Here is a 26,110-nt window from a genome sequence, read left to right as displayed (position 1 = left end):
TTATCCAATAAGCAGTAGACAACAAAGACATTTTTATGAGTGGTGGCTTGTCTTGTTTGCATCAGTTGTATGTTTGTCAAGTTATTGGTACTGCAGAGCAGCTTTAAGGCTGCTAAGATGTGTTTTCTTTTCCTGTAGGCACACATTCCAGTAAAAACAAACTGGCAAAAGAAGAAAATAGAATAAATCAGTAAAAATTTACAATTAGTCTATTTTGAGGGGGCAGTCCTATATCAAGTCATTTGTCCATTGGTTAATATGGCTTTATTTTTTTTATTTTTTTTTACCATGAGCGTAACAGAGGAACAGAGGTGCTTGTTCATCCCTTTCCCCCCGGCTGAAAACCAAAAATGGAAATATGAAAATTAGCCTGATTGAGAAGTCACATTCCCCTAAAAATCAGAACTGCTTGCAGACACAATTTTGAAAACAGATTTGAAAAGGTTTACTTGGTTGCGTAATTTCCTATTTGATGGGTGAGCAGCCACGCAAATGTTCGAATTTAACACGTGGGAGCGCTGCTAGATCATTATGTACGTTGCATGTCGTCACTGTGGTCACAAACAATTCCTGAAGCTGTGTGTTTGTGTGTGGGCCTGCTGTTTCAGAGGTTTCACAATATAGAGCAGAGTGCCCTCTTGTGTTTCATAAGAAGCAAAACATGATGCTTGGAGAGTGACATAAAGCATCCGATGAGGTACAGGAGACATACGCGTCTCTACACACAGCAGTACAGTCATTTATCACAGTATCATTTCATTTAATGTAACATCACTCAACTCTCACGGAAATGGCCCTATAAAGGGCGACAGATGCCTGCATCTACAGACTGAGGTATCTATCAGTACCAAACAGAATTCTTCGTGGAACATCATTCAGCTCCAAGTAATACTTCATTTTTACGTGGCATATTATTACCGTCGTATAATGCACATGGAAGGCCTTCTCAGAAAGCACGCTGGCAAGTCATGTGTTAGCACTGCATGGGATGAAATTGTGATGCATGTTGACGACGTACAAGCCGAAACAAACAAACAAACAAACATACACCGTAAACTTTGCCCTACTGCATTTCACAATAACAATGACTTCAGATGAATTAAGATTTTATGCAGTAGGCCTACCTTGTTCCTAATGAGGATGTCAAGCATGCAATGACAAAATAATAATAATAAACACAATATTTTTCAAATGAGCTTCACTTTAGCCAACTCACGATCAGCGATAAAAAAAACACACCTTTTGAAATACTGCCAAATTATGGTGACAGACACTATACTTTCATATAGACCATGGATGTTTAAAAAAAAAAAAAAAAAAAAAACGTTTACTGTAGATGAAGTTAAAACAAAGCCGATGTATGTCTGAAGGGCAAAAATTCAACTTCGGCAAATCAATTATTTTGCATACATTTGTTATAGTATATACATTTTCACAGTACAGAGAGAACAAAGAGGTTAGAAACCTACATGAGACCTTAACCCTAGTTTAAAACCCCATTTCGACCCTCGAGCTGCCACTCCGGGTGATTGACATCTTGCCCCTCAGCAGTCAGCCAACATTTTGAAATCAGCTGCTATTGCCGCTATGTCTCTCCTGTACAATAAAAGGCTCTATATGTACAATAATAAAATGTTGTGGAGTTTGCATGTTCTCCCCGTGCCTCCGTGGGTTTCCTTCAGGTACACTGGTTTCCTTTCACATTGCGAAGACATGCATGGGTAGTCCAGTTGACCGCTCCAAATTGCCCGTAGGTGTGAGTACCAAAGGTTGTTTGTGCGATTGGCTGGCAACCAGTTCAAGGTGTGATCTGCCCTTCTCCGGATGTCAGCTGGGATAGGCTCCAGTACCCCTCGCGACCCTGTACAGTGTACAGGATAAACGGTGTTGAGAATGGATGGATGTTCAGATTGAAGGGCGCAAAATGGTTGTTGTTATGTAGTCTTTTACTACCCTCTACTGGTCAAATGCTCATACAACAGCTAATAGAAGATCATACTTCAATTTACAGTGAACCAGATGAAAAGTTTGAAAACTTAAAGAAGCTGTATCATGCTATTTATAGCGTTCCACAGTTAATTATAGACATCTGGGAATTTAGTCATTTACACCAAACAGCAATGACTAGCTCGTTGCAAGGGGTATGTGGAAACATTTTATCATTTATAGTCGCATGTCAATTCAAATTGCTGGGACACCTGCTATGATAAAGTGAGCGTGCGTTCAGACTGCGTGGGCGGCGGATGGGGCGGGAGTAGTGGCTGCGGATCCTCAATTTGTGGCGTCACCAAATGAGAGGAGGAATGAGCAGGTGTTTGAGGGTGTTGTAGTATTTATATTTTCATTTTTTTCCACTCTGTGTGTGTGGGGGTGGGGGGAATCAGAGGCTGATCTGGACTGTGTTGGACCTAATCTCCGCGATTAGGGTTGCGCCACTGAATAATATTACCATATTAAAATTAATGATATAAGTATGTTTTGCAACATAAGCACAGCACAGTACTGCACTTTTGCAGTTTAACGGTTGATGTCACTGTATCCCGCCATGACACTTCCACAAGTCAGCAACGTGCTCAGAACGTCAGCATGCAGCACTCGCACCGTCACACACTCAGGAAACCAGACTTGGTGACGCGAGGGAGGGTGTATGGAGTGTCTTTTCAAGGTAAGCGCCGTCCGTATTTTTTTTTTTTTTTTTTTTTTGGATGGGAGCGAAGGGGGATGCGGATGTTGCGGAGAAGTGCACGGACCATGTCATACACGCACCAGACATGCCTCAAACATGCAACCTGCACCAGGTTTTGCGACAACACTGAACAAAAGGGGTGTTTTGTAAACCACCGATTTCCCGGTCTTTGCTAAATGAGCGTCGTCGTAAACACACAGCAACATACATCTTCCATCCTTATTCTTCCCTTGATGTCTCCTTCTGCGAACATTTTATTATAACGCAACCTTTTCTAGTATCTGCCCCGTCGGGGCAGAATAACCATCATTGCGTGGTTTTATTCATGTTATATTTGTCACCGCATGGCAGCAGACCCGAGGGTGGTTCCCTCCTTGCAGGGGGGGAGAGGTGCACCCAGACCCAGATGATCTTGTTTACTTCACCTGTTTCATCAGTGCACACAATTTCGGTTCATAATGACGATTGTTAGGATGTGCATATCACCTCAGAGCAAGTTCATTATTATCTGGATAAATTAATCAATGGATGCATGATGGAAAGATAGATAGACAGATCAAGATCGACCAATTATGAGGTGACAGATGTCATCAGGGGCTCTGCAGGCTCTGTCCCAATCTCTCTTCTGGTCGATCCCAAATGTATGTAATGATCGAGTTTGTTCTTCCACAACAAACTCATAAAACTATGCACATTTTGAAATTGCTATGTGTATTGGAGAACATAAAAGAGCCATTCCCAGATGGTTCTTATAAAGTTGGAAGCATACAATTGTGGAAGAGGGAATTATTTAGGAGAAATGGGGGTTCTAGTCCAAGCTTTAATTGATCAAAGGTTAAGTAGTGTGCCTAAAAATGTTGCTCCACTTCAACATGTGCACATCAAACTGCTCCATTGTATTGTGTGCTCTCACACTGATAGCATCAGCAGTCAACAGGAAGGAGAGAAGGAAAATAGATCAACTGTAGAACAATGGTTCTGAAAAAATTGGGCTCCCTCTAGTGGTACATGGCAGACTCGCTCCAAATATGTTTCAACTGTATTTTGCTTTATAGTTTAATATATTTTAAACAACGTAACGTAATGCATGGGAAATACAATTTTAATTAAACACATTTTAAAATTGTTATAGTATATTTAGGTAAATACAAACTGCTGAACTATACAGCAGCCTAAATATACTTTAAGGCAATACAAGTATAATCATTTTACCATCTCATTTTGGATGAACATTTAGCCCCTTCCACACTACTGTATTTTAATATTGGTCATTTTACTTGGAGAGCTAAGTATCTTTATAGTTGGCACGAACTGAAAAGAACCACTGCAAAAATGTCTCAAGCAATGTTATCAGAATGAATGCAGCTTAATTTGAATGATTGTGTGACCCAATTTACAGAAGAAACAGATGAGGTGTCAACTGACATGCACTCCTTTCACAATGCCCATTGCTGTTCAATTTTAACCGCACTGAGGAGGTGCAATGCAGGGGCAAAGACTTCCCACCGATATTTCGCCTTTAAGGATAGTTTCTGAGCTGTAACCAATGGGACAAGCATGGTGTGATGTTTCACACTACACTCAACAGTTTTGTGTTGAAAGCAATTGACGCTGTTCGACAAGTGTTTAGTCAATAGTTGATATTAAGACCGTCACAAAAAAAGCAGTAAAACACTTTAAATTGTCATTTTAAAGGTTGTCAAAGTCAGGTCACAAATGCATTCCTTGACACACAGTGAAGTATCTTTTGTAATAAGATCCTAATGTTTTTTTGCTATATAAAATGTTATAAAACAAAGTATCGGAAATACTCTGGACTGATTTGAGCTCAGTGTAAGATTACGTAACATCTGACTACTAATCAGATGTGCCTGAAGGGTCAGAGAGGATTATTTAATACTCGGCAGCTTTTCCATCTTAAGTGAGAATGTTGGTTCTCAAAGAGTAACATAACATAATACAAATGCAAGTACTCATTACTTGGGGGGGAGCATGGCAACAAACAACACATGACTTTAGTATGACAACACAAAGTAGACAAATGTCATGGAACGGATGGAGCAGGGCGACCAAATGCAGCTTGGACCAGGGTTTATTGAGCCAACTCAAAACGGCAAACTGAATCAACTTAACAAAATAATAACTGGACTGACTGACCGGTACGTGAGACAAGAAGACTACAGACGTGACAACATCAAGACATGACGACAACAGACGTGACGACATCAATGATCCGACGGGTGTGATGGGCAGACAGGACTTAAATACAAAACAGGTAACAAGAGGCAGGTGACTGTGGTTACATGGATTGAGGTGACACAGGAGGGGAGGGGCAACGCGAACAGAAACCATGGTAACAGACATAATAAAGCAACAGGGGACGAATCGTGACAACAAAGACCAAATAGTGAAGAGCAGACAAATTTTACATGCATTTCATGAGCGATAATATCTGCATGAAAAAACAGAATAAATATCTAAACTATGTAATTACAGGGGGGAATGCCATTCCTTTGTCAAAGTAGTTGTTTGATGTGTTTGTGAAGTGGACTAGGAAGTGCAAGAACAAAGAGAACAAAGCCTTTAATTGACTAAAGAGTAAAAACCACAAACAACAAAGTCAGATAGAACAACTCATTTTATTAACGACCACAACTGGAACAAAGCACTGTATATAAATACATTAAAAAAAAGTCTGGCAGTGAGACACAAATTAAGAGTAGCGCCCCATGTTCAAAATCAAGGTACAGTATTCTGCTTATTTTTTATTCTTACTTTCTATGGAAAAAACTTTTAGGGTGGTTTTCTTCAGCCTACATACGGAAGTGACTCAGAATAGGAAACTAAGAAAGAAAGTCACCGTTATTGCATAGCACTCATATCAAAACTGACCACACACACCACTCAAACGGAAAGTAACATTTCAGCATCAACACAATGTATCTATTTTGGTCTCCTGATATTGTAGTTAATATAACCAAATATACAGTGTCATAGGGTAACATCACATTAAGAAAAGAAAAAAAGCCTCAATGGATTAAGGAAACGCTAAACATGATGCTATTGATATCTTAATACCTGCCAACAATTTGAGATAAATAGAAAGCAACTTTCAGTCAGTGACAACGGCACAGTGGTTCACTCAGCCTCAGTTTCCGCTCTCTCTGTGACAGTTTTGAGTCTGAATAGTTGGGCTAAGGGGCTCTCTATAAATACCTCGTGAATGACTGGCGACCAGTCTACTGTGGGGTGTAGTCTTAAGTTTTATCTAATAGGATGGACTGTACCTCATGCCGTAACGCTCGAGAAGATAAGCAGTGTAAGAACCTGATGGTTTGATAAAGCAACATGTTTACATTTACAGACATTATTGGGCTGTATGAGTCTGCCTCAACCTTGAAATCTATGCTCTTTTTAGACTCAAGATTTACGGGACTTGTAAAATTTGGCTGGTTCATCGAGGTTGATTTGAGATGCAAAAAAAGATGAAACAATCATAAATGAAAATAGTGGAAACACATTTTTGGTGACTAAACTACAAATGACATGAGCGTGTCTTTATTTAATGGGATCCTCCGCTCTGTCCATCAACAGCACATTTTAAAAATAAAATGAAATCCAATGTGAATGTTTAGACGTACAGTACTGTGAATGGAGCCTGACTGAATTTACTGCTCTCCTGAAAAGCATAACCTCAGAGCATTTCCTTGCTTCTTCGGAAACCTTTGTGTCACCACAGAGCAGGGAAGACCCCCTGAGGAACTAAAGCAAATGAAAACGATGTGAATGTTTCAACTTTAGTCACTGATGGTGTAGGTGTACATTGGCCTGGTTTCAGTTTCCACTCAGTGACAGTATGAATGGTAGAATGCTGACTGGTGAACAGTTCACAGTGTCGCCTGCATTTTGCCCAAAGTTAGCTGGGATAGGCTCCAGATCACCTGTGACCTTAGTGAGCAAGAGCAGCACAGAAAATGGACGAGTCAATGTATAGTGGTGGATTGAATCACGTTGGGCCTTCAGAGCAGTACCAGCAATATATTTTTATCGTGGGATGGATTATATAGCATCAGAGTGAGCACGGCCCTCCCCGTGGGTGTGTCCTCTGCACTCCCCAATAAGAGGCTTTCTCAGTTTGCCATGCTCTTAGAACTTGTTTCACTTTCATCCTTTCTGTTCTATTTTACCAGACCCTATTCAAGACCTTTTGAGAGTGACATGTAAAGGTAAGGGGCTGTAAGACACAATATTTTATCATAATCAATGTGTTGGTGTTTTTCAGGACACTCAAAACAATCATTTTTATATATTTACTGAAAACATTATGCATAACTTTGAATCATAAGAATACTCTTTGAAGTTAACAACTCGGCCTATACAGTTTGGCTTAATTGTGTGTGTTAAATAACGCTCACGTGTATCTTGCCATCACTGATGGTGTGCTGTTGAGGCTCAGCATGCAAGCAGCTTGGGCTCAGTTCCAATTTGTGATGGTGTAAAATGGGAATGCATGGCTATGGTCTCTCTGTGCACCCTGTGATGGAACTGGTGACCAGAGTCAGCCTGTTGGCTTAAAATCAGCTCGGATAGGCTCCAGCTCTTCTCAACCCCTAAATAGGGCAAGCAGTAGACACGACAGTTAGCCTCCTTTTGGAGCATTTCTTTTATCCATGGACATGTAAAGACTGCTGTTTAAAAAATAATAAAATGCATTGTCACATATTACTTTTGTAGGAGCAAAACAAAGTATCATGTAGAGGCCCCAGATTTTTTTTTATTTCAACAGAGAGAAAAGGGTTTCATTGTTACTTCAATATAACTATCAAAAGTCATGCGGTATCTGGTAACAAAGCAAAATTTCCCTAGAAATTGTTGACTCTTGTAAACATTTACTCAGTCATATTTTTATTACGACACGTGTACATTCCTTCACATCCTTGTGGTAATGTTCTACTGTGTTTCATTGGAAGAGTATTTCTCTTTTGTATTACAATGTTTTGCTATAGCCCCCATTTTGATTTTCAAAAGTGTCTCTGAACAACTTCAAAGCATGCTATGGTCCCTTTTATCATTCTGGTTAGTTTTTTACCTAATACAAACGTTTGGAAAAGTCTTTTTGTACTGTCATGTAATATTGTGGCGATGGTTTCATGTGACTAAAGCGTCACATTAACTCTTGATTCAGGTTGGGCATCGTTTACATTTGCACGAGTCCGGTTTCGGTTCCAGTTATCAGTCCATTTCTCATTCTTTAATATCGATTCTGCTTAAAAAAAGAAATATCTAACCAGAGTTATTTGTGGATAAAATAATATGAACTTCTCTGTTCTTTAATTTCTTGAATATTTTACTCTTTGTGAATTTTACCATGACATTTTTTCACCAGCACTATATAATGTTTATTTTTCATGAGGGCTTTATTTTTTAGAACATCAAGAATGCAGCAGTTACTTAAAACTATAGAACACTGAATGATGGGCTAGACAAGGGTTATTTTGCTTTTAAAAAAAAAAAAATAAAAAAAAAATATATCTGACAAATATGGATGCATTTGAGGGGCAAATAAGGAAAATGTATCTAATATAAGCAAATGCTTTGTGTTATGCATGTACTGTATAAACTGTTTGTGAGATTAGATTAGATTCGATTCAAATTTATTGTCAATGTACAGCACAAGTACAGTACAGCGAAAAGAACTTTGACATCCAACCAGAAGTGCAAAAAGCAGTAAAGTGCAGAGTAAAAAGTAATACTGAGCAGAAGGTAGTGTGCAATCAGGTAAATATGAGGTAAGTTATACTATGCGGGATAATATACATGAGGGACGAGTACAGAAACTATCTAATTATTTACAATAAGGTGCAGTAGAACAAATATTTGCAGGCGGTACTAGAATACTAATTGTAAATATAGGGTTAGAAATATGCAACATAGTGTCAGTATAACCAGATATGAACAGATATGTACAAGCGGAGTAAAAATGAGGGAAATGTTAGAATTTGTGTTACTTCCAGTTTAATTTGTTGCATCAATGTTGACATTAGACATCCAATTCTAACTTTGGGTCCGGATCTGCCCCAGTGTTAAGATGCTAGGCAAGATATGTTAGGCCGCCTCTCACGGAGGGCAACAGCCGCTGCCGTGGGGTCTCGACAGGCGGAGCTTGAGATCCACGTTAAGGGCCTAGCACAAGTCCAGAGTCGCTGCTGAAGTAATTTTGATCCTAATATTTTAACCGGCAAAAGCAGGTGCTACCATCAACAAGTTCTATGAGTTACTATTGTAATTTCTGGACTATAAACTACAACCGATAAACCAAATCAACTGAAATTAGGGGAAAATCCTGTTTTGTTCATATATAAGGCACACTGTACTATAAACCGCAGGTGTTTAATATTTATATATAAGAGAATATGTACAAATGCATAGATAAGCTGCACTGAACTGAATACACCGTAGGGTTCAACGCTTGTGCAATAATTAGCGGCTTATATTCCAAAAAATACGGTATTTGGCCAGTCGGCTTTTCAAGAATGTCTCATAAGTCAACGAGGTAAATCATTGCATCAATATAGGAATGTACAAATACACATCATTGCATCAATATAGGAATGTACAAATACACAAGCTGTTTCCTCAACTGCAACTCCTTAGCTTCTGCTTTTCTGCAACTCAATTTTCTTGCTGCCCATAGTGTCCTCCAAAATAATTTGTCACCATACCATGCCCAACAGTCACATGCCTAGAAGAAAATAAAATTTGTTCTTTGTCAGCAGGTCTACTTTTCAGACTGATGTGTTTTCCTGTCGTACCATTTAAGTGGAAAACTGACATCCTCCATCTGTGATCTTTTCTCTGTAGGGGACCACAAGACATGTTGCCTTATAAAGCACCAGAGCAGCCTTAAGAAGCACTAAGCAGGGTGGATGCATGGAATACAGTACACAAGAAATTACTATTTTTTAATTGCAGAGACCCAGCTGGATTAAGACCTTGGAACACTTCAATTTGGCCTGCTGCCTTAAGCTGTTTTACAAGTAGCTTACATTGCCCTCTCCAAGTAGTTTTCACATTCCTACCCCATCTGCAGCCCAAGACCCGCAATGGTCAATGCTGATGCCTCCTTCAGCTCCAGGCAGGAGCTCCTTGACCTTCGTAGCCTCCCACTGAGCAGGGGTCCCTCTCTGGACACCCCCAGCCCTGGGGACTCTCACAGAGACAACGTCACAGACTCGGAACCTAGACGCATCGATGGTCCGGTTCAACCATGTATTCTCACTGGAGTTTCAAGCTTTCCGGGACCGATTTATGAGGCGCAAACGTCCCTTTGCGCACAGTCACAGATTAGATTAAATCAATCCGCCATAGACTCGGATCAGCTTTGCGGCTGGGGGGCTCTGACGCCCAAAGCTATCCAAGTCTTCAACACTCCCCGTTGGGTGTTGTTTTTCCTGTGCGTGGCCTCTTTCCTCCAGGGGATGATTATCAATGGCTTCATCAACACAGTAGTGACAACCATCGAGAGACGCTTCGACCTACAAAGCTACCAGGCGGGCCTCATTGCCAGCACCTACGACATAGCAGCATGTATTTGCTTGGCCTTTGTCAGCTACTTTGGCGGGACGGGCCACAAGCCTCGCTGGCTCGGTTGGGGGGTGCTTCTCATGGCTCTGGGTTCTCTCGTCTTCGCCTTGCCTCACTTCACCACACCACCTTACCAGGTCAGCCTGTCCAACCAAAGTGGAATGTGCTCTGCCAACCGGACCAGCTCTTGCCAGTACCAAGAGGGAGGCGGATTATCCAGCTATCGCTTTGTGTTCATGCTGGGACAATTTCTCCACGGTGTGGGCGCGACACCCCTTTACACGCTGGGAGTCACGTATCTGGATGAAAATGTCAAGTCAAATTACGGGCCTGTTTACACTGGTGAGTCACATTTTGGGATTCATTCAAAACATTTACAGCACAAGATGGTTCGAAAATGTAGTCTGTATTCTATAATATTGACTGTTTTAGTTACCATATCAAAATCGCAACTTGCATGATGCCGATACCAAAACTGTAATGTTACCTGCTTTATGATACCTGATCCATTTTTGAACAAGAAACTTGGAGAAAAATGACACGTAAATCACAGAGGAGAAAGTACCTGAAGTGACACACCCATGCTTTCACTTTTTGTCCCCAGGGATCTTTTATACTGCAGCAATTGTGGGTCCAGCAGCAGGTTATCTACTCGGGGGTTACTTCCTCAACATTTACACTGAGATCAACCTTACGTGAGTCTGATTGTGTGTGTGTGTGTGTGTGTGTGTGTGTGTGTGTGTGTGTGTGTGTGTGTGTGTGTGTGTGTGTGTGTGTGTGTGTGTGTGTGTGTGTGTGTGTGTGTGTGTGTGTGTTATTGAAAGAGTTAGTTGACTTTTATTTTGGTACAATTTTCATGTTTATTGCAATACATTTGATTTGAATGAGCTTTTTTTTGCTGTAATTAAGCGTATTGTAATGTTCTGACTCTGCATATTTTTATGATACTAAATATCATTTTTTGGAATAAAACGCATCTCACTTTAGCACTTAGGCCTACAATACCACCATTTTGATATTGGTCATGAGTGCTACGAGGTAAAAAGATTGAGAATGACTGGACTAGTGGTTAGCAAGTCGGCCTAAAGTTTCTGAGGTTCGGGTTTGCATCATGACTCTTTGTGTTGCTTGCTAAAAATGCAAAATCATCTTTTCGAAAGAAATACTTACTGTAATTTGTGTATGTGTGGCAACAGGACAGACATGACTCCAGAGAACCCTCTGTGGGTTGGTGCTTGGTGGATTGGCTTCCTACTAGGAGGAGCAGCAGCTCTCTTGGTGGCGTTCCCCATCCTGGGCTACCCAAGACAGCTGCCAGGTACTACTGAATACATTTACACACGTATTAATTACAGTAAACATGCAAGTACCGTAATTTCCGGACTATAAGCCGCAACGTTTTTCCAAAATTTTGGACCCTGCGGCTTATAGTCAGGTGCGGCTTATATAAGATTTTTTTCGTGATTTTTGTGATGGCTTGATCACTTTTACTCTTAACACTATTATATACAGTAAAAGCTACAAAACAAACTGACAAATAACTCGGTTTCAAATCAGACGAGTAAAAACTGGTCAAATATTTGAAAAAAAGATATTATTAAAAGTGAAGACAATTTGCAATTCTAGTAATGACACACGAATTTGATGCACAATTTGTCTTCGTGGGCCACACAGAATGATGTGGCGGGCCTTGAGTTTGACACCTGTGCTCTAAACCCTTTCTCTTACTCTGCCATGTGACTCAAGAGATTACACAAAGCAGTGGCGCTGTTTAGACCATCTGCATTGTATTAAAACCCAATCAATCAGCATTTAAATTCAATTATTCTGACATTTTGCTCACCAAAAACAAGTTGTAATGAATGTCGATGTTGATGACATTATGTTGTGTCTACTCTGGAGCGTACTTATGGATTTTTACGGCCTCCAGTCTCCAGGGGGCGCTCTAGCAGGAAGCAAGAGCGAGACAGACGAAGAAGAGATAATGCGCCGAAGAAAACGTGCTAGTTTGTGTTTTGATCGTCTCGCGCATCACGTACACACTCGCACTCACACAAAGAAGAGACAGAACGAGATCAAGACGGACATTACTGAAAGGAAGCTTTTATACACAAACCGTCATTATGGGGGACAAAAGAAATGCATATGATGCCGCTTTTAAGATATACGTACGTGTCGCTCGCGCTCGCTAGTTTAATGTAATTTAGCGCTTCGTGCATGAATAGACCCTCATCACACTCGAAGAAATGCATAAAAGCGACGACGAAAGAGAAACTGAGAAAGTGTGAGGCGAAGGATATCTAACGCTATTCCAATCGGACACTAAGGAGGAAGACTTCGATGGTTTCAGTGCCCAGGAGGAAGATGAAGACGGCTCTTTTTTTACTTTTACGGTATGTTTTTTTTTTTAACCAGCCCTGTTAGTGCTGTGCTACCGTGTTGCTGCTGTGTTGCTGCTGTGTTACCGCCGCGTCTCGGTGACTTTGCTGTGTTACTTCCGTGTTGCTGCGGTATTACTGCCGTGTCACAGGCAGTGTTTGGAAAGAAATGTTAAGGTATGTTATTAAAGCTTTAAAAAAACTTTGTGTCCAGTCTTTCTTTGCTAATAACTCGCGTGCACACTTCCGCGTTGCTGCGGTACTACTGCTGCGTCACAGGCAATGTTTAGAAAGACATGTTGAAGTATGTTATTAAAACGTTAAGGCTTTCTATGTACTGTCTTTCTTTGTAAAAAACTCGTGTGCACGTGCGACTTATAGTCCGGTGCGGCTTATGTAAGAAAAAAAAAGAAATATCCCTGAATTTTAGCTGGTGCGGTTTATAATCCGGTGCGCCTTAATAGTCCGGCAATTACGGTAGCATATTGTTGAGACAAATGACAAATGTATTGAAATTGAATAGTAATTGCTAACTACTTGGTTTCAAATAATCTTCTTCTTGAGCTAGATTTTTGTTATCTCATGTGACATCATCATTGAATTTGGTTCTTCCAGGCTCTCAGGAGCACAAGGCCATGCGGGTGTCTGAGGCCCACCAGCTCAAAGACGGCAGTCACACCACAGCTTCAGACCCTCAGTTTGGAAAATCAGTCAAAGACATGCCAAAGTAAGTTAAATGTGGCTCTAGGTTACAGATTCTGGGAATGTTCATATTTACATGTGAACAAGTTGCTTAACTTTTCGGTGAAAATCAGGACAAAAAAAAATCCAAAGAAATGAACCCAGAATATTTTCTATTCTCACTATGCGAGTAACCCTGTTATCCCCTTACTGACCCTAGAATATAAATACTATTGGTATTTGTATTCTAGTGTCTTCAACTAGTAAATGTGTATCTTAAACTAATAGATGAAAGAACATACAAAATGTTATGTATCAAAAGTACTAGTGGTATCGGATACTTGATTTTGGTACACAAGAGTTGAGTAGTTGTACGGTATCAGGCTGAAAAAAAATAAAGCGGCATCAAACATTCCTAATGCAGACATACGAGGGAAGGGGTACAGGGACGGTCCGAACCTCAGTTTTTGCACCTCGGTTTTTGGTATGGTTTCGGGACACCTTTTTGTGCGTAGAGAAAAACTTTTTCTATCAAATTATTGCTGAATTTTGCTTCTGGGATTACCTTAGTTAATAATAATTTTGACAATTTAAACCCTAACCCTAACTCAGGACCTTAACCCCTTACCCTAACCCAACCTTAGTCAGAAATTCTTAACTTCAATTGGAAACCCTACTTTGAAACCCTAACGCTATAGTTTGAAACTTTAACCCTATCTTTAAACCAAAATCATTTGGGCATATTGAACAGTTCAATATTTTGCCATGTACTGTTGTATCCTTAATACATATATTCAATATAAAATATTTTCCCTGTTTTCCAGATCTGTGCTGCTCCTCTTAAAGAATCCCCCTTTCTTGTTTTTATGCTTGGCTGGTGCGACGGAGGCCACCCTCATTGCTGGCATGTCTACATTTGGTCCAAAATTCTTAGAGGCTCAGTTTAACCTCAGTGCATCTGAAGCTTCCACATGGTTTGGTGAGTGACGAACATATTACGCTGTTAAGCAATATATTCAAACTAGCATTCATTCTATGAAAGTGAATCCTTTTTCCTCCTTTGCTCATATTTTCCAGGCTACATGGTGGTACCCGCGGGAGGAGGGGGCACGTTCCTGGGAGGCTATATCGTAAAAAAACTGAAGCTCCGCTGCCGAGGCATCATTCGTATTTGCATGCTCTGCGCTACGGCCAGTCTGATCGCCATCTTCATCTTTCTCATCTACTGCCCCGATGTGCCATTGGCCGGAATCACCACGCCATACCAGTCTGCTGTCAAGAGCCCCAAGGACCAGTTCAAACAGCTCAATGTTCTACCTAGTCATCTGGGTCCAAGAAATAGGTAAACTTGTAGATGTATAGGAACTGTTGGATCATTCTCCCTGATGTTAGATCCAGATCAAAGTAGTTTTAGATTCTATATATGTACATGTGCCAGTCTAAATGAAGTTGTCAAAGTAATCCTGTTTTGGTTCTCCATTCAAATATTTTTTCTTTTACCATATACTGTAGTTTAGGAGAAATGGAAGCACCAACTAACTTTCTTTGTGTTCCATTCTGGCTGCCGGTTAATTCCTTCAGCAGCTCTTCTGTAACAGAGAGCTTGACAGTGAGCTGCAATGAAGGTTGTAGCTGTGCCTGGGAGTTGTACAACCCCGTCTGCGGTGCTGATAACATCATGTATTACTCGCCCTGCCATGCTGGCTGCACCTCCGTCAACCACACAGAGGACTCCATGGGCAAAAAGGTTGGTGTTTTTTTTTTTTCAAAGCTTTATTCAAACCACTCTGTCTCTGTTCAGTCACAAAGATGAGCTGGATGGATAGAAAAATTAAAGATAATGAAGAGGTGACCAGTGTGTCATTTCGCATCCTGTGGCATGTGCCTTAGGTGTACTCCGGATGTAGCTGTGTGGTTGTGGCTAATGCCTCTTTGGGCCAGAATGGATTCGCTATGGCAGGAAAGTGTGGCAGCAGATGCCAACACATGCCAACCTTCCTCTCATTCTTTTTCATCATCATCTTCTTCACCTTCCTCTGCAGCATCCCAGCACTCACTGCCACACTCAGGTAAGTCACATTTTGCATTTTTTACAAGGAAACTGTCGATGTTGTCATAAAGTGCTGTCTTGAGTCATTAATTGGCCATGTTTTCATACTTGCAACGTGATATCGAGTGTGTGATAATATTTCTAACTATTGTGCCGTTTTAGGTGTGTGCCAGACAGTCAGAGATCCTTCGGGCTCGGCATCCAGTGGATTGTGGTGCGCACATTAGGTAAGATTCATGGATGTTTTCAGGTTTGAGTCGTTGAGATTTATAGCAAGTCTTCCCTGCAGTTCCCCAAGTATGATTTACTTTTCGGTCAAGGTCGTGGCAATGATCAACCTGCTTTAATGGCGTTAGAATGCAATCATTGCACGTCCTGAATGCTCTACTTTAGAATCCAATCATTGCCTATTATGTCAAAGCACAGCACCTGAAAATACTATCAGTGCTGAATGTAGCACAAACACAATATGAGAGGTGGTCATCCGAGGTAATCATGACGACTCCTTAATACAAATCAGTGTACCAGCTCAGTCATTTGGAAGCTGCCTGCTTTTTTAAGGTTCAGTTTCCACATATAGGGTTGGTTTAAACCTGATTTGACTCTCACCATGTCAACCTGTCACTTGCCTTTCCTCACAGGGGGTATTCCTGGACCTATCGGATTTGGCTCCATGATTGACATTTCCTGCTTACTGTGGCAAGATCAGTGTGGAGAGCAGGGCTCCTGCTACCTCTATCAGAACTCAGCCATGAGCCGATACATGCTCCTTGCTGGGGTCATTTATAAGGTAAATGCTTACTCAGCGGTGTTCTTGATTTATACTGAACTAGAGTCGAGAACTTAGTCGATGTCACTGTTTCTTTCAGGTTTTGGGGACAATCTTCTTCTTGCTGGCCAGCATCTTGTACAAGGCTCCTCCAGAATCACCTCAGAGCAGCCGGGAAAACAGTGACCATGAAATTTGCAACAAGAGCGACTTTCACGTGAAAGAGCTTCCTGCAGGCGGTGTCATCGTCAATCCACATACCAGGTTGTGACACCGGCGACTCTCATCTGCGGAGTCTTGGTTTAAGTGGCCGGTGCTTCTTCTTTGATACATTCAGCCATAGGGAGGTTATTGTTCCCCAACACTGAAGAGAAACTTCTCTCTCTGTTCCTCGTTATCAGTTCCACAGACATACATCATCTTTAAATAACAAGTTAAAGGCAAAGAAAGTTTGATATAAAGCATGAGGAGTGCATGAATGCGCAGAAGAGAATAGAAGTCCTTTGCGATACCAAATGTTTTCCACCACATTTCCACTAAGAAATTGTGTTTTGGTGCCACTACAAAACTGTGTTTTGGTGTGAACGACTTCTATTCAATGAATTTGGGCCGACAACCAATCCTAGGAAGTGGTTGGACGAATGAGGATTTAGTTTGTGCGCAACAGAATTTGAACGTTGAGTTACCAATGTCCGTTTTTACAAACAATTCAAGTTATACTCAAAGATTTCACAGACAAACGACCTCTACTTGTGTACACTTTTCTGTATATGAACAGCCTTGGCATGGATGAGCAGATGGAGAGAGCTATGTTGTGCATTTAATAACACTTGGACAGATGAATCGCTTTTTCATTCATTTCAGTTGGCCACAATTTACGACTGTTTCAAGTCACAAACAAGGCCACGTAATTGAAGGTTCTACTGTATTTTCAGAATAATGGTGGAATCGGTAGCAAAACTCAAAAGTCTGCTTGTTTGTTGATGATCGCAATGGTTAGTATCAGAAGCAGCTAAGATTAAAGCTCACAATGTACATGGTAAAGAACCACGTTGACTTTGAAAGTTGACATGATGGTTGAGGTAACTCGAATCTAAAAGATGTTTGGTTAGATTTGCATAACATACTTTGCCAGATGATACTGTTCACACACTCCCCGTAATTGCCCCTCGCAAAAAAAGCCATGCCTTTACGTTGTCTTCCAAATCCTTTTTTTTTTGGTCACTTTTTAAGTAATCTTCCATTTGGCAAAGTTGGCAACCACAACAGTTCAAACATACAATCAGAAAGGAAAAGCACATTTGTATTCTTGATATATCTATTTGAACTTGTGGAGGCAATTTTTTTTTTTTTCCTGTCGTAAACCACTGTTGGTTTATTTTTTATTTTTTATTTTTATTTGAGTTGCCCCGCTGAGCAGATTGAAGAGGTAACGGCTCATTAGGTTCCCCTTGATGCCCTACACATAAGTACCTGCACTTTAATCGAACATTTAAAAAGAAAAAAGGAAAATTGTAATGGAGTTACTTAACTGCAATCAAAATGTGACTACAAATGTGCCAAAGCTGCTTTACCCTTGTAAGATATGCAAATAGATGATGAACTGTATTGGATTACCGCATTTATTGTTTCACCATCAATGTTTAATGTTCCAATGTATACTGCTTTCATCCCCCTCTAACTGTTGTTGACAAAAGATGATGTCTCCTGTTGTTATGGGTGGACTTCCTATTATTGTATGTTGCCAGTGTACTTACAGTGTAAAGTTTTTGTTTTTTGTTTTATTTGTACAAAATGTTCTTTTAAGGAAGCTAAGCTGAGTGAATGTATTTTTATGCACTGTTTCAAAAGATGTTAAGTGTTTTATAATTAAAGCTTCAGATAAAATTGCCTGTTTTTCTTTATTTTTTTAAGTTCGATACATTTTGCAGGTTTGGATAAATGTCATTCTCAGGATAATCAAAATGGAATTTGATGGTTGTGGGGGTTTTTTGCAAGCAACATTTTATTTTATAATGTCAGTGGACCAAACTTTAAACAATCATCTGACATATTAACAAGACAATCCATTCAACTAAAGAAAATGCCAAACACAGGTAAGGTGCATTTTCAATCTAATTAGTTACAGACTGGACAATAAATCCATCTTTATTGCCAGGATCCTCATGAACATAGTGCTGCCAAGAGGAACGCTACAGAACTGTGAAAGTAGACTGAAATAATCAAATATTTGGAACAAATTGGTAGAGTAGCTCTGTTAGTGCTTGTGAGAGAAGGCTTAACTGGACCTCACGTCCCACCAATGGCTTAGTGGTGTACATCAGAAATTAGCTTCATGGTTTATTAACCGCTAAAAACTAAGTGCTGTAAGGTCTCCCTCAGAAATGAAGCTCTCAGACTCAGATATATTCCATCAATCTAAAGAAGAGGCAACCATTTTTGCACATGTAGAAAAAAATTTATTCTTGAAGATGAAGGTACGATTACATGAAGGTATTTAGAGACACTTCTTTGGCGAGTAGCAAACATGCCAGTGAGGTGGTTTCTTTTTTTTTTTTTTGCAAAATATGGATTGTGAATCCTGTGAGATAAATCTAAATGTTACAGAATGTGATCCTGTTATGTTCATGTTACTTTGTTAAGTGTGGAGTTGAGCTGCTTTGTTGCGAATGAGGTCTGAACATGCTTTGTCCACTTCCATCTCATGCTTTTAGTGCTACCGTGGATGCTTTTTTTTTATTTGCAACAATAGCCCACATTGGAAATTGACTTTAAGATGTCAGTTATTTTGGAACCTTTAAATCTGAAATAAGTCAGCTGCATTTTATTGCATATTCTCATTTGGTACAGAGGAAACATATCAGCAGCTTACCTAATTGGTGCATGGAAGGCAAAATGATTTTTTTTTTTTGCCTTTTTCAATCCGAAAAGAAGAAAGGAGACCTGAAATCAACCATTGACATGCCATGCAGGGGCTTCAGAATGGTTAAATAACCGGGGGAGCTTCTCTTGGGGGAAATGCAGGCTGAGTAATGATCTGCAACCTGCGAATTTTAGCTAATGTCTCTAAATTTGCTGACTTAATCAAACCACTATTCCATTCACATAATGGCGCATACTAATCACATTATCATCTTTCATGTTTGCTTTTTGGAAAGTAACAAAACATTTAATAAAAGGACATATTTTGTTTATTTTTTAATGTGGGAGGAAGGTGTGGACTCTTATTTGTACACAGGTACAAATTTAAGAATGGTTGTAAGCACCCTGCAGTTGGCCACCGACCAGTCCAATGTGTAATCTGGGTCTTGGACAAAGTCAGTTGAAGATCTAGCATGCCCAAGAAACTAATCACATTACACAGGAAGGAAAATGGATGGATGGATTGTTACATTTTGTTATTGTTCTCCTGTCATCAAAAGTGATTTGCTTTCATTTGTCCAGCCGTATTTTAACAGTAAACTACTTTCTTGATCCTGAACATGACAGACCATACCATTTTTTGGGGGGGAAGTGAAGTTAGGAAAATGAATGAAAAATGAAAATATATGTTCCTCTAATCCTCCTCCTCTTTCTTTTTTAAATCTGATGTTTGTCTTGAATTGCATTCTGTTCTTCCTTGCTACCATCTGTTTATGTGGGGTGTTGAATAAGTGTCAGGGTTTGATTAAAAGTGAAAATGTACACAATGAAATAAGGCTGAAACACACCACATTGTGAACAAAGTTGTGATATGAATTCTTTCCTGATGCACTAACAACTTTTCTTTCTACAGTATGTGTAATTACAAGAAATGATGGGCAAAATAATACCACTCATCAATTTACCCTTGAGTAGAGAACTAGATACAGTCAGTACACCTCATTCCTTTTAAGCGTGGAAGACCCTATACCTTTAAGGTTTAACGCAAATAGAAATAAATATTACAAATGAACACAGTCATTATTTGTTCTATTTATGCAACGTATTAAACAGGTGTTAAACTCAAGGCTGGGGGGCAGATCTGGCCCTCCCTTCCTTTCATGTGGCCCGCCAAGACAAATCATGTGCGTCGACTTCATGTTTCTTGCTAAAGTACCAAAAATTGCAAATTGTCTTTTTTACTTTTAATAACATTGCGATATTGCAAGCATTTTTCGCTACCAACTTGCCTTTTAAAATAAACTAAAAAGTAGTAGAACAAACTTGTCTTTTAATAACATTACGATATTGCAAGCATTTTTCACTACCAACTTTCCTTTTAAAATAAATTGAAAAGTAGTAGGACAAACATTCTTTTGACAGGCTTCTGATTTCAAAACTACTCGTTCATGAATTTGTTGTGTATATGTGATAGTAGAAGAGGCCCTTCAAGGGAAACCATAACTACGATATGGCCTCTGTCAAAAATGAGTTTTGCACGTCTGTATTAAAACATTCCTTGTTGTGTTACGGTACATCCCAGACAAAAATAGTGTTCGTTCCGAGTGCATATTTTGTTCATGTTCAGTTGTAAATCACCAGGTCAAAATTATGAGCAATATTTGCTTCTGGGTCACGTGACCATTTTGGCGTCTTTGCCAAGCAGGGCAGAGGTGAGCAGCGCTACTTGAGTCCGGGCCACCCTCTCTCCCCACAGGAGGCCTCTCCAGTGAAGGACAGGGGGGAGGGGGCATAGAGGTCCGAGTCTGTGTCGGATTCGCCCTCCGCGAGGAATGGCCTCACCTTGGCACAGAGTGGAGGTGGGACTCCGGCTTCAGTCCCTGCTATAGACTCTCCTCTTCCGTCGCCACCGGAGCCCAGAACGAAGGACGCCCCGAAAAAATCCTCCTTGGCCTGAGAGATGCTGAAGCCACTGAAGGAGCGCTCCAGCTCCTCGTGGTCCACAGACGGAATGGAGAGGGACGTGTCGCTACCAGCGTTGGTGGCGTGCTGCGGGCGCCGCCTCTGCCTCCGGTGTCGTTTCCTGCTGAGAGAGCCGCTTTCTTGGCTGGAACGGTCATGGAGCGGAGCGGGCGGAGGGGGAAGGCGGAACAGTCGGGGGGAATCGTTGCCACAGACGGGCGAAGGGGTATTGGCCACGCTGCTGTTCCAGGCCGGCTGGCTGACGGGGTGCTGCAGCTGATGCTGCCACGAGGTAGAAGGGCGACTGTGACTAACAGTCGGGGAACCCACTGATCCCGACACACGCACATCCGATAAAGGCTCTTTCTGCTCTAAAGACCCATCATTGCACAAGAAGTCCTTCATCTCTCGTTCTTCTTTCACCATTTCCTCCTTCCCCTTGTTCTCCACAGGGCTGTGGTAAGGCGGTGCTGGATAGTGTTCTTTGGAGTTAAAAAAGGCCTCCGTCTCAGAGCGAGAAATGCCCATGCGTTGAATATACACATGGACCAGAAAATCCAGCTTTTTGTCCATGCAGACCACCTGCAGGCAGAAGCAAAGCACACACATCAGGAGAAGCTTCGAAGGCTCCAACCGGAGCTGCCGTCCTCACCTGTTTCTCAACTTTGACCAGACGTCCCATCATGCTTGGGTCCTCTGAAGACTCTGCCTCACCTTTTGAACCTTTACCCACTATTTGGTCAACTCTAGCATTGGAAAACGTCAGATCTGAGGTTACAAATACTTTACAGTCCTGCATACAGTAAAGTAATTGGTAATTTGTGGGTTTTCTGGTCTTTGAGAATTCCATAAGATCATCTCGTAGTGCTGTCTAACATATGTCCAAATTTGGTGATTTTTTTCTAAATTTGGGATTTTTTTATTGGACAGTAACAGTGGTTGTTAAACTTCAAGTTAGCCAAAAAAATGTATGGTGTTGAGTGACTATTTGTTCATGTTTGTATAACGAAAACTCCACAAAGACAACCTTAGAAAGAGACAAAATTGTGACTTACTTTTACATGGTAAATGTATGAAAACAGCATTTAATTTGATGTTGTCATGCTGATGATGAATAAACTGATGACAAATAACTGAACTACAGTGGAACCTCTAAATTCAGATCCCCCTTTAGTCGCACAATTCATACTAATGCTAAAAAAGATTCATTCACCACAAGGGGGCTTTGCTTTTTTTTCTGAAATGTTTTGTGTGTGATGGGAATCGGTGATGATGGAACTGAACTTACTGCGATTGAGTAACCTGAGAAGGGGTGTGAACAGATTCAAATATCAAAAGTGCATTAGACTAATGTCTCCCTCAAACTTGTGTCACCATTATGAACGCTAAAATGTGACCTAAACAATAGCGCTAGAGTTGATAAAGATTTGCTGATGATTAGGGGTAGTAAGGGTTGTTGGACATGAGATTGTTTAGTTGACCTTAGGGTGATGATAGTTGGGTAAAATTCTATCAATTCATGACATTATAAATAGTCGTTGATGGTGCTAGCGCACTGGTCTCCTTTGATGATAAAGTTTCTGAATATTAATAATTTATGCTTTGCAATGTCGAACAAATCGCTGGCCCTTTGAGGTTCCACTGTATGTGAAGATGAAGTGAGCATTTCCAGAAGAGTGATGTGTTGATTTGAGATGTACATACATGCATGACATGTAGAGTTCAAAGTTTACCAGTCCCTGGTTGGTTAGTGCTGAGTGAGAAAAGAGGGCCCTGGCCCAAAATGCAGCACGATGCATGCAACATGTTCTCACAATAATTTTGTAGGGTATCGAGTAAAAAAAAAAAAAAAAAAAGATTACAATTTAGCGATAAAACCTCTGAGTATATATTATCGTTATTAAAAACTTAAGTTTAGTTGGCAACTGAGTTAGTACTCTTTTGAAAGGATTAAAAATATACTTTTTACGTAATCCCTAAAATCAAACCATTCTGACAATTTGTACAATGTCATACAAAATGAATGTGAGAACAGGTTCTTGCATACGTATTTGTGATTTCATGCGTCGTTAACATTGAACCCTGACAGGGGGCTTTTTTTCTGTCTCTCCAGTTTGAGAACAAGCAAAGAAACCCCCCCTGAGTGAAGCCACAGTCACATGATTGGAGATTGCTTTGATTTTCGTACACATTTATCTTAAGTGTTACTATGCATTCTCTATCAGAATGAAACAAGAGTGGCTTGAACTCTAAAAGGGGTCTTTCTGTCCAAACTAATAATATCAGTTAACTAATGTAGCAGTTTCAAAATTGAGGACAATGCTTGCAAAATGGTCACTCTGGATGTACAAGTCTATTGACCTAACCTAGGACTTTCAGTGGACTTCTTATGGCGAGGTGTTGATGGGGGAGGGGTCCCAACAATCATATCTATCCTGGCAAGGCACACAGAGACGATATGAGCGCAATCCAGAAATGAAGCCATGTGGGAAATTAATCTTCGCTTTCAATATATTCCGTACACAAAATGACATACAGTGAGTCAAGTCTGCATGAAAGTGCATCGCTGGCATTGGGCGGAATCCTCGCATCTCTAAAACCAACACTTTTCAGGTAACCGAAATTAACCAAGCCATTTTTAACACTCAAAATTGGTCAATAATTTGTTAATTGACCAATAATATAGATTATCTGGGAATAAGAGGATTCTACCCGACAGTGACGGTTTGTGTTTTCTTTTCGGAATATACTGAATGTACTGCTCATGGAAGATCTTGAGTGGACAGAAACATGACTGCAAACAATGTTGCAATCTGAGATTAAAATTAGCAGATTGGATTTGTTTTACATGTGATTGATGTCAAGAAGTGAATACAACACATGTCTGAAACAGGCAGTATGGCTTATGCGCACATGTGTGTGTACAGCAAACAAACAAAAGCATCATCATCACTTCGGAAAGATATTCACTGCTGTTTTAACGAGAAGAGTCAACATTTCGTACTCTACATAGCACAACCCGAGTGATGCTTTTGTGCATAATTCTTCAAGGGGACATTCAGCCTGTATAATGAGAGGATTATCAGGTTTGCTCTAGAGAATAAAACATGTGCTTGCCTGGACTGCAAGTTCTTGATGCGGGTCAGCATATCCAAGTGACCTGCAGAATACTGTTCGATCACATCCATGACGTCATATGGTCGTAGGCTCTCCTTGAATCTTCTTTTTGACACCATGAAAGTCATAATGCTGTGGGAAGACACATATTTCATGCTTCAACATACCGCGTCTTTGTTCTATCCGTACTGCCGTGTGCAGAAAAATCGTAATATAAAGAAATCCGTCCATCCAATGAGAGATTTCTTTTAAATATTTTTGTGCAGGTGCATGCCAAAACTTCCCCAGATGAAAACTGAACGTGACGATAACATAGTAGTAGAGACTCAGAGTAAATGTGAGCTCTTACCACATTGCTCGTATTGCAACCCTTAACCCTGGTGGCAATTCCTGAGCAAGAAACTCACAGTGACAACTCTTGTCGTCGCCAATGTCCTCTCCTGGAAAGCTGGCCTCTACAGAAGAAAGAGAAGGACACTTTCAGAAAGATGACATTGGCCCTCCCATGACCTGTGTCAAGAGAAGAAGCAAAGCATAGCTGTTGCTTTTGTCTTTGACAGAGAAAATATGCAAAGTAATCAATAGCACGTTTGTGAGCAACATTTGTTGGCTTTGTGAAACAGAATAAAATCAGTGCAGAATCAAAGGAGAGTACAGATGATGTGAAGCTTTGTTGAAACCTTTGACAAGTACTCTGAAATTATGCTGAGTATTGATTCAATTCAGTTGAGCCAGATGGTGTTTTGATGGATTTTGTGGCAGTAAGGCAAAGGTCTCTAGAGTCGATCGCTGTTGACGGATGCTAGTAAAGTGAGGACTCTTCATGCAAAATGGCGACTTGGGCACTTTTGGGGGCATTTTCCCTTTTATCCTGACACCACTTGACTTGAACCCACAATTAATTTACTAATCTACCATCAGTGGCAATTTGTTCACTTATCCCGGCAAATTTAGTGATGGCTATAGATCCCAAAATACAGGGGTAAAAAGAAAAATAGAAAAGGGGTTCATGTCAAGTGAAAAAAAATCTCAGCAGATTTCAGCATGCATGTGTTTCAAATAGATGAAGCTTGTCTTGACGACTGTCCCCCCCGATAAACCAACCAAAAATATCCCATTGCCTTACTTATTAAACCTTCAATTGCTGCAAGGAGAGAGAAAGGAAAGACATGGAAAACAATTCATTATGGATTCTAGTCAGAACGGCAGTAACAGACAAATGTTACTAAACTAGCTATTAAACCTGAAAAATTGCTTGCTTCAATTCAATTGACCTTGTGTTGCTACTTATGGTGTGTGTGTCATTGCCACCTGGAGGCAGACCTGAAGTAGTAGTCTCAACTCCTTAGCAGTTTTATGAGTCGTTCTTCATAGAAGATATAGAACCTGCGTGTATTGTTATATTACCTGTTTACGATTGTTGCTCCACCTTTTGTGTTCAAATATTTGTTGCTTAAAGTGTTAGACACCGTGACTCTGATGCTTTTCGTTAGCCAGTCTAAGGCATTTTTCATTGGACATTTATTAACTTTCCCAACGCAAAGTTATGTGGTTGTTTGAAATGCGCGACATGTAGTTTGTTTAAAGTACACTTCGACTGGGGTGGCAATCTTTTGCTTGTTGTGAAGTGAAATGACTTGAGTGGGATGATCTGCATTCATAACTTCCCCAACACTGTATTCTTTATCCTTCTGTGACATCATTGTTAGAGGTCTTGGAGATTTCTAAAGATACAGTCTAAGACCTTTCTGAATGAACGTGTATATTGAGATGCTTTACCCTCTGAGTTTTGTCGTGAGGCGCTGCCTCGGACTCTGAAGGAATGCTTGGGTCCTCGGTTCTTCTCCGTAAAGCTCCAGCTCTTGGCGACCTTGCCAGGGCTCATCTCAGCACCATCTTCTGGTCCAGGAGACTGGTCTTTCCCTTTGGCCAATGGGGGCTTGGAAGGACTGGGGAACATCTTGTCCTTCAGGCTCGCCTTCCGACTAGGAAGACAAGAAATAGTCAGCCTTTGTGAAAAT

The 26,110-nt window shown here is 40.6% G+C and overlaps 2 protein-coding genes across 8 annotated transcripts in view; one reads left to right on the top strand and one right to left on the bottom strand.

Annotated features, from left to right (window-relative positions):
- Positions 1-2,524: 2,524 nt before the first annotated feature.
- slco4a1 (solute carrier organic anion transporter family, member 4A1) lies at positions 2,525-18,035 on the top strand. Of its 4 annotated transcripts, none has more exons than XM_049755619.2 (13): positions 2,539-2,665; positions 6,877-6,912; positions 9,548-10,612; positions 10,875-10,965; positions 11,467-11,588; positions 13,264-13,375; positions 14,154-14,308; positions 14,407-14,671; positions 14,911-15,076; positions 15,220-15,398; positions 15,542-15,606; positions 16,021-16,169; positions 16,249-18,035. In XM_049755619.2, the coding sequence occupies exons 3-13, from the start codon at positions 9,790-9,792 to the stop codon at positions 16,417-16,419; spliced, it is 2,298 nt and encodes a 765-aa protein (XP_049611576.1). In that variant the 5' UTR covers positions 2,539-2,665; positions 6,877-6,912; positions 9,548-9,789; the 3' UTR covers positions 16,420-18,035. The 4 variants fall into 4 exon arrangements, with proteins under 4 accessions (XP_049611577.1, XP_049611576.1, XP_049611578.1 ...); XM_049755621.2 differs by lacking the exon at positions 2,539-2,665 and adding an exon at positions 4,547-5,430; XM_049755620.2 differs by lacking the exon at positions 6,877-6,912 and having other exon boundaries at positions 2,525-2,665.
- Positions 17,324-26,110, bottom strand: part of LOC125989355 (potassium voltage-gated channel subfamily KQT member 2) — a 27,705-nt gene continuing 18,918 nt past the window's right edge. The window contains exons 11-17 of one of the 4 annotated variants that reach the window (XM_049755618.2): positions 25,869-26,074; positions 25,216-25,233; positions 24,439-24,544; positions 24,090-24,221; positions 23,339-23,407; positions 21,625-21,718; positions 17,324-21,554 (exon numbers count right to left, since the gene is read on the bottom strand). In XM_049755618.2, coding sequence (XP_049611575.1) covers positions 20,733-21,554; positions 21,625-21,718; positions 23,339-23,407; positions 24,090-24,221; positions 24,439-24,544; positions 25,216-25,233; positions 25,869-26,074 — 1,447 coding nt within the window. In that variant the 3' untranslated portion in view covers positions 17,324-20,732. Of the gene's footprint in view, positions 21,555-21,624; positions 21,719-23,338; positions 23,408-24,089; positions 24,222-24,438; positions 24,545-25,215; positions 25,234-25,868; positions 26,075-26,110 lie in introns of those variants that run through there. The other 3 variants (XM_049755612.2, XM_049755614.2, XR_007488659.1) reach the window with 3 other exon arrangements.

Source organism: Syngnathus scovelli, chromosome 2, assembly GCF_024217435.2.
Source record: "Syngnathus scovelli strain Florida chromosome 2, RoL_Ssco_1.2, whole genome shotgun sequence".
In the NCBI taxonomy this organism is placed as follows: Eukaryota; Metazoa; Chordata; class Actinopteri; order Syngnathiformes; family Syngnathidae; genus Syngnathus; species Syngnathus scovelli.
Note: the sequence above shows the minus strand (reverse complement) of the source record. Positions and strands in the feature narration are given on the sequence as shown.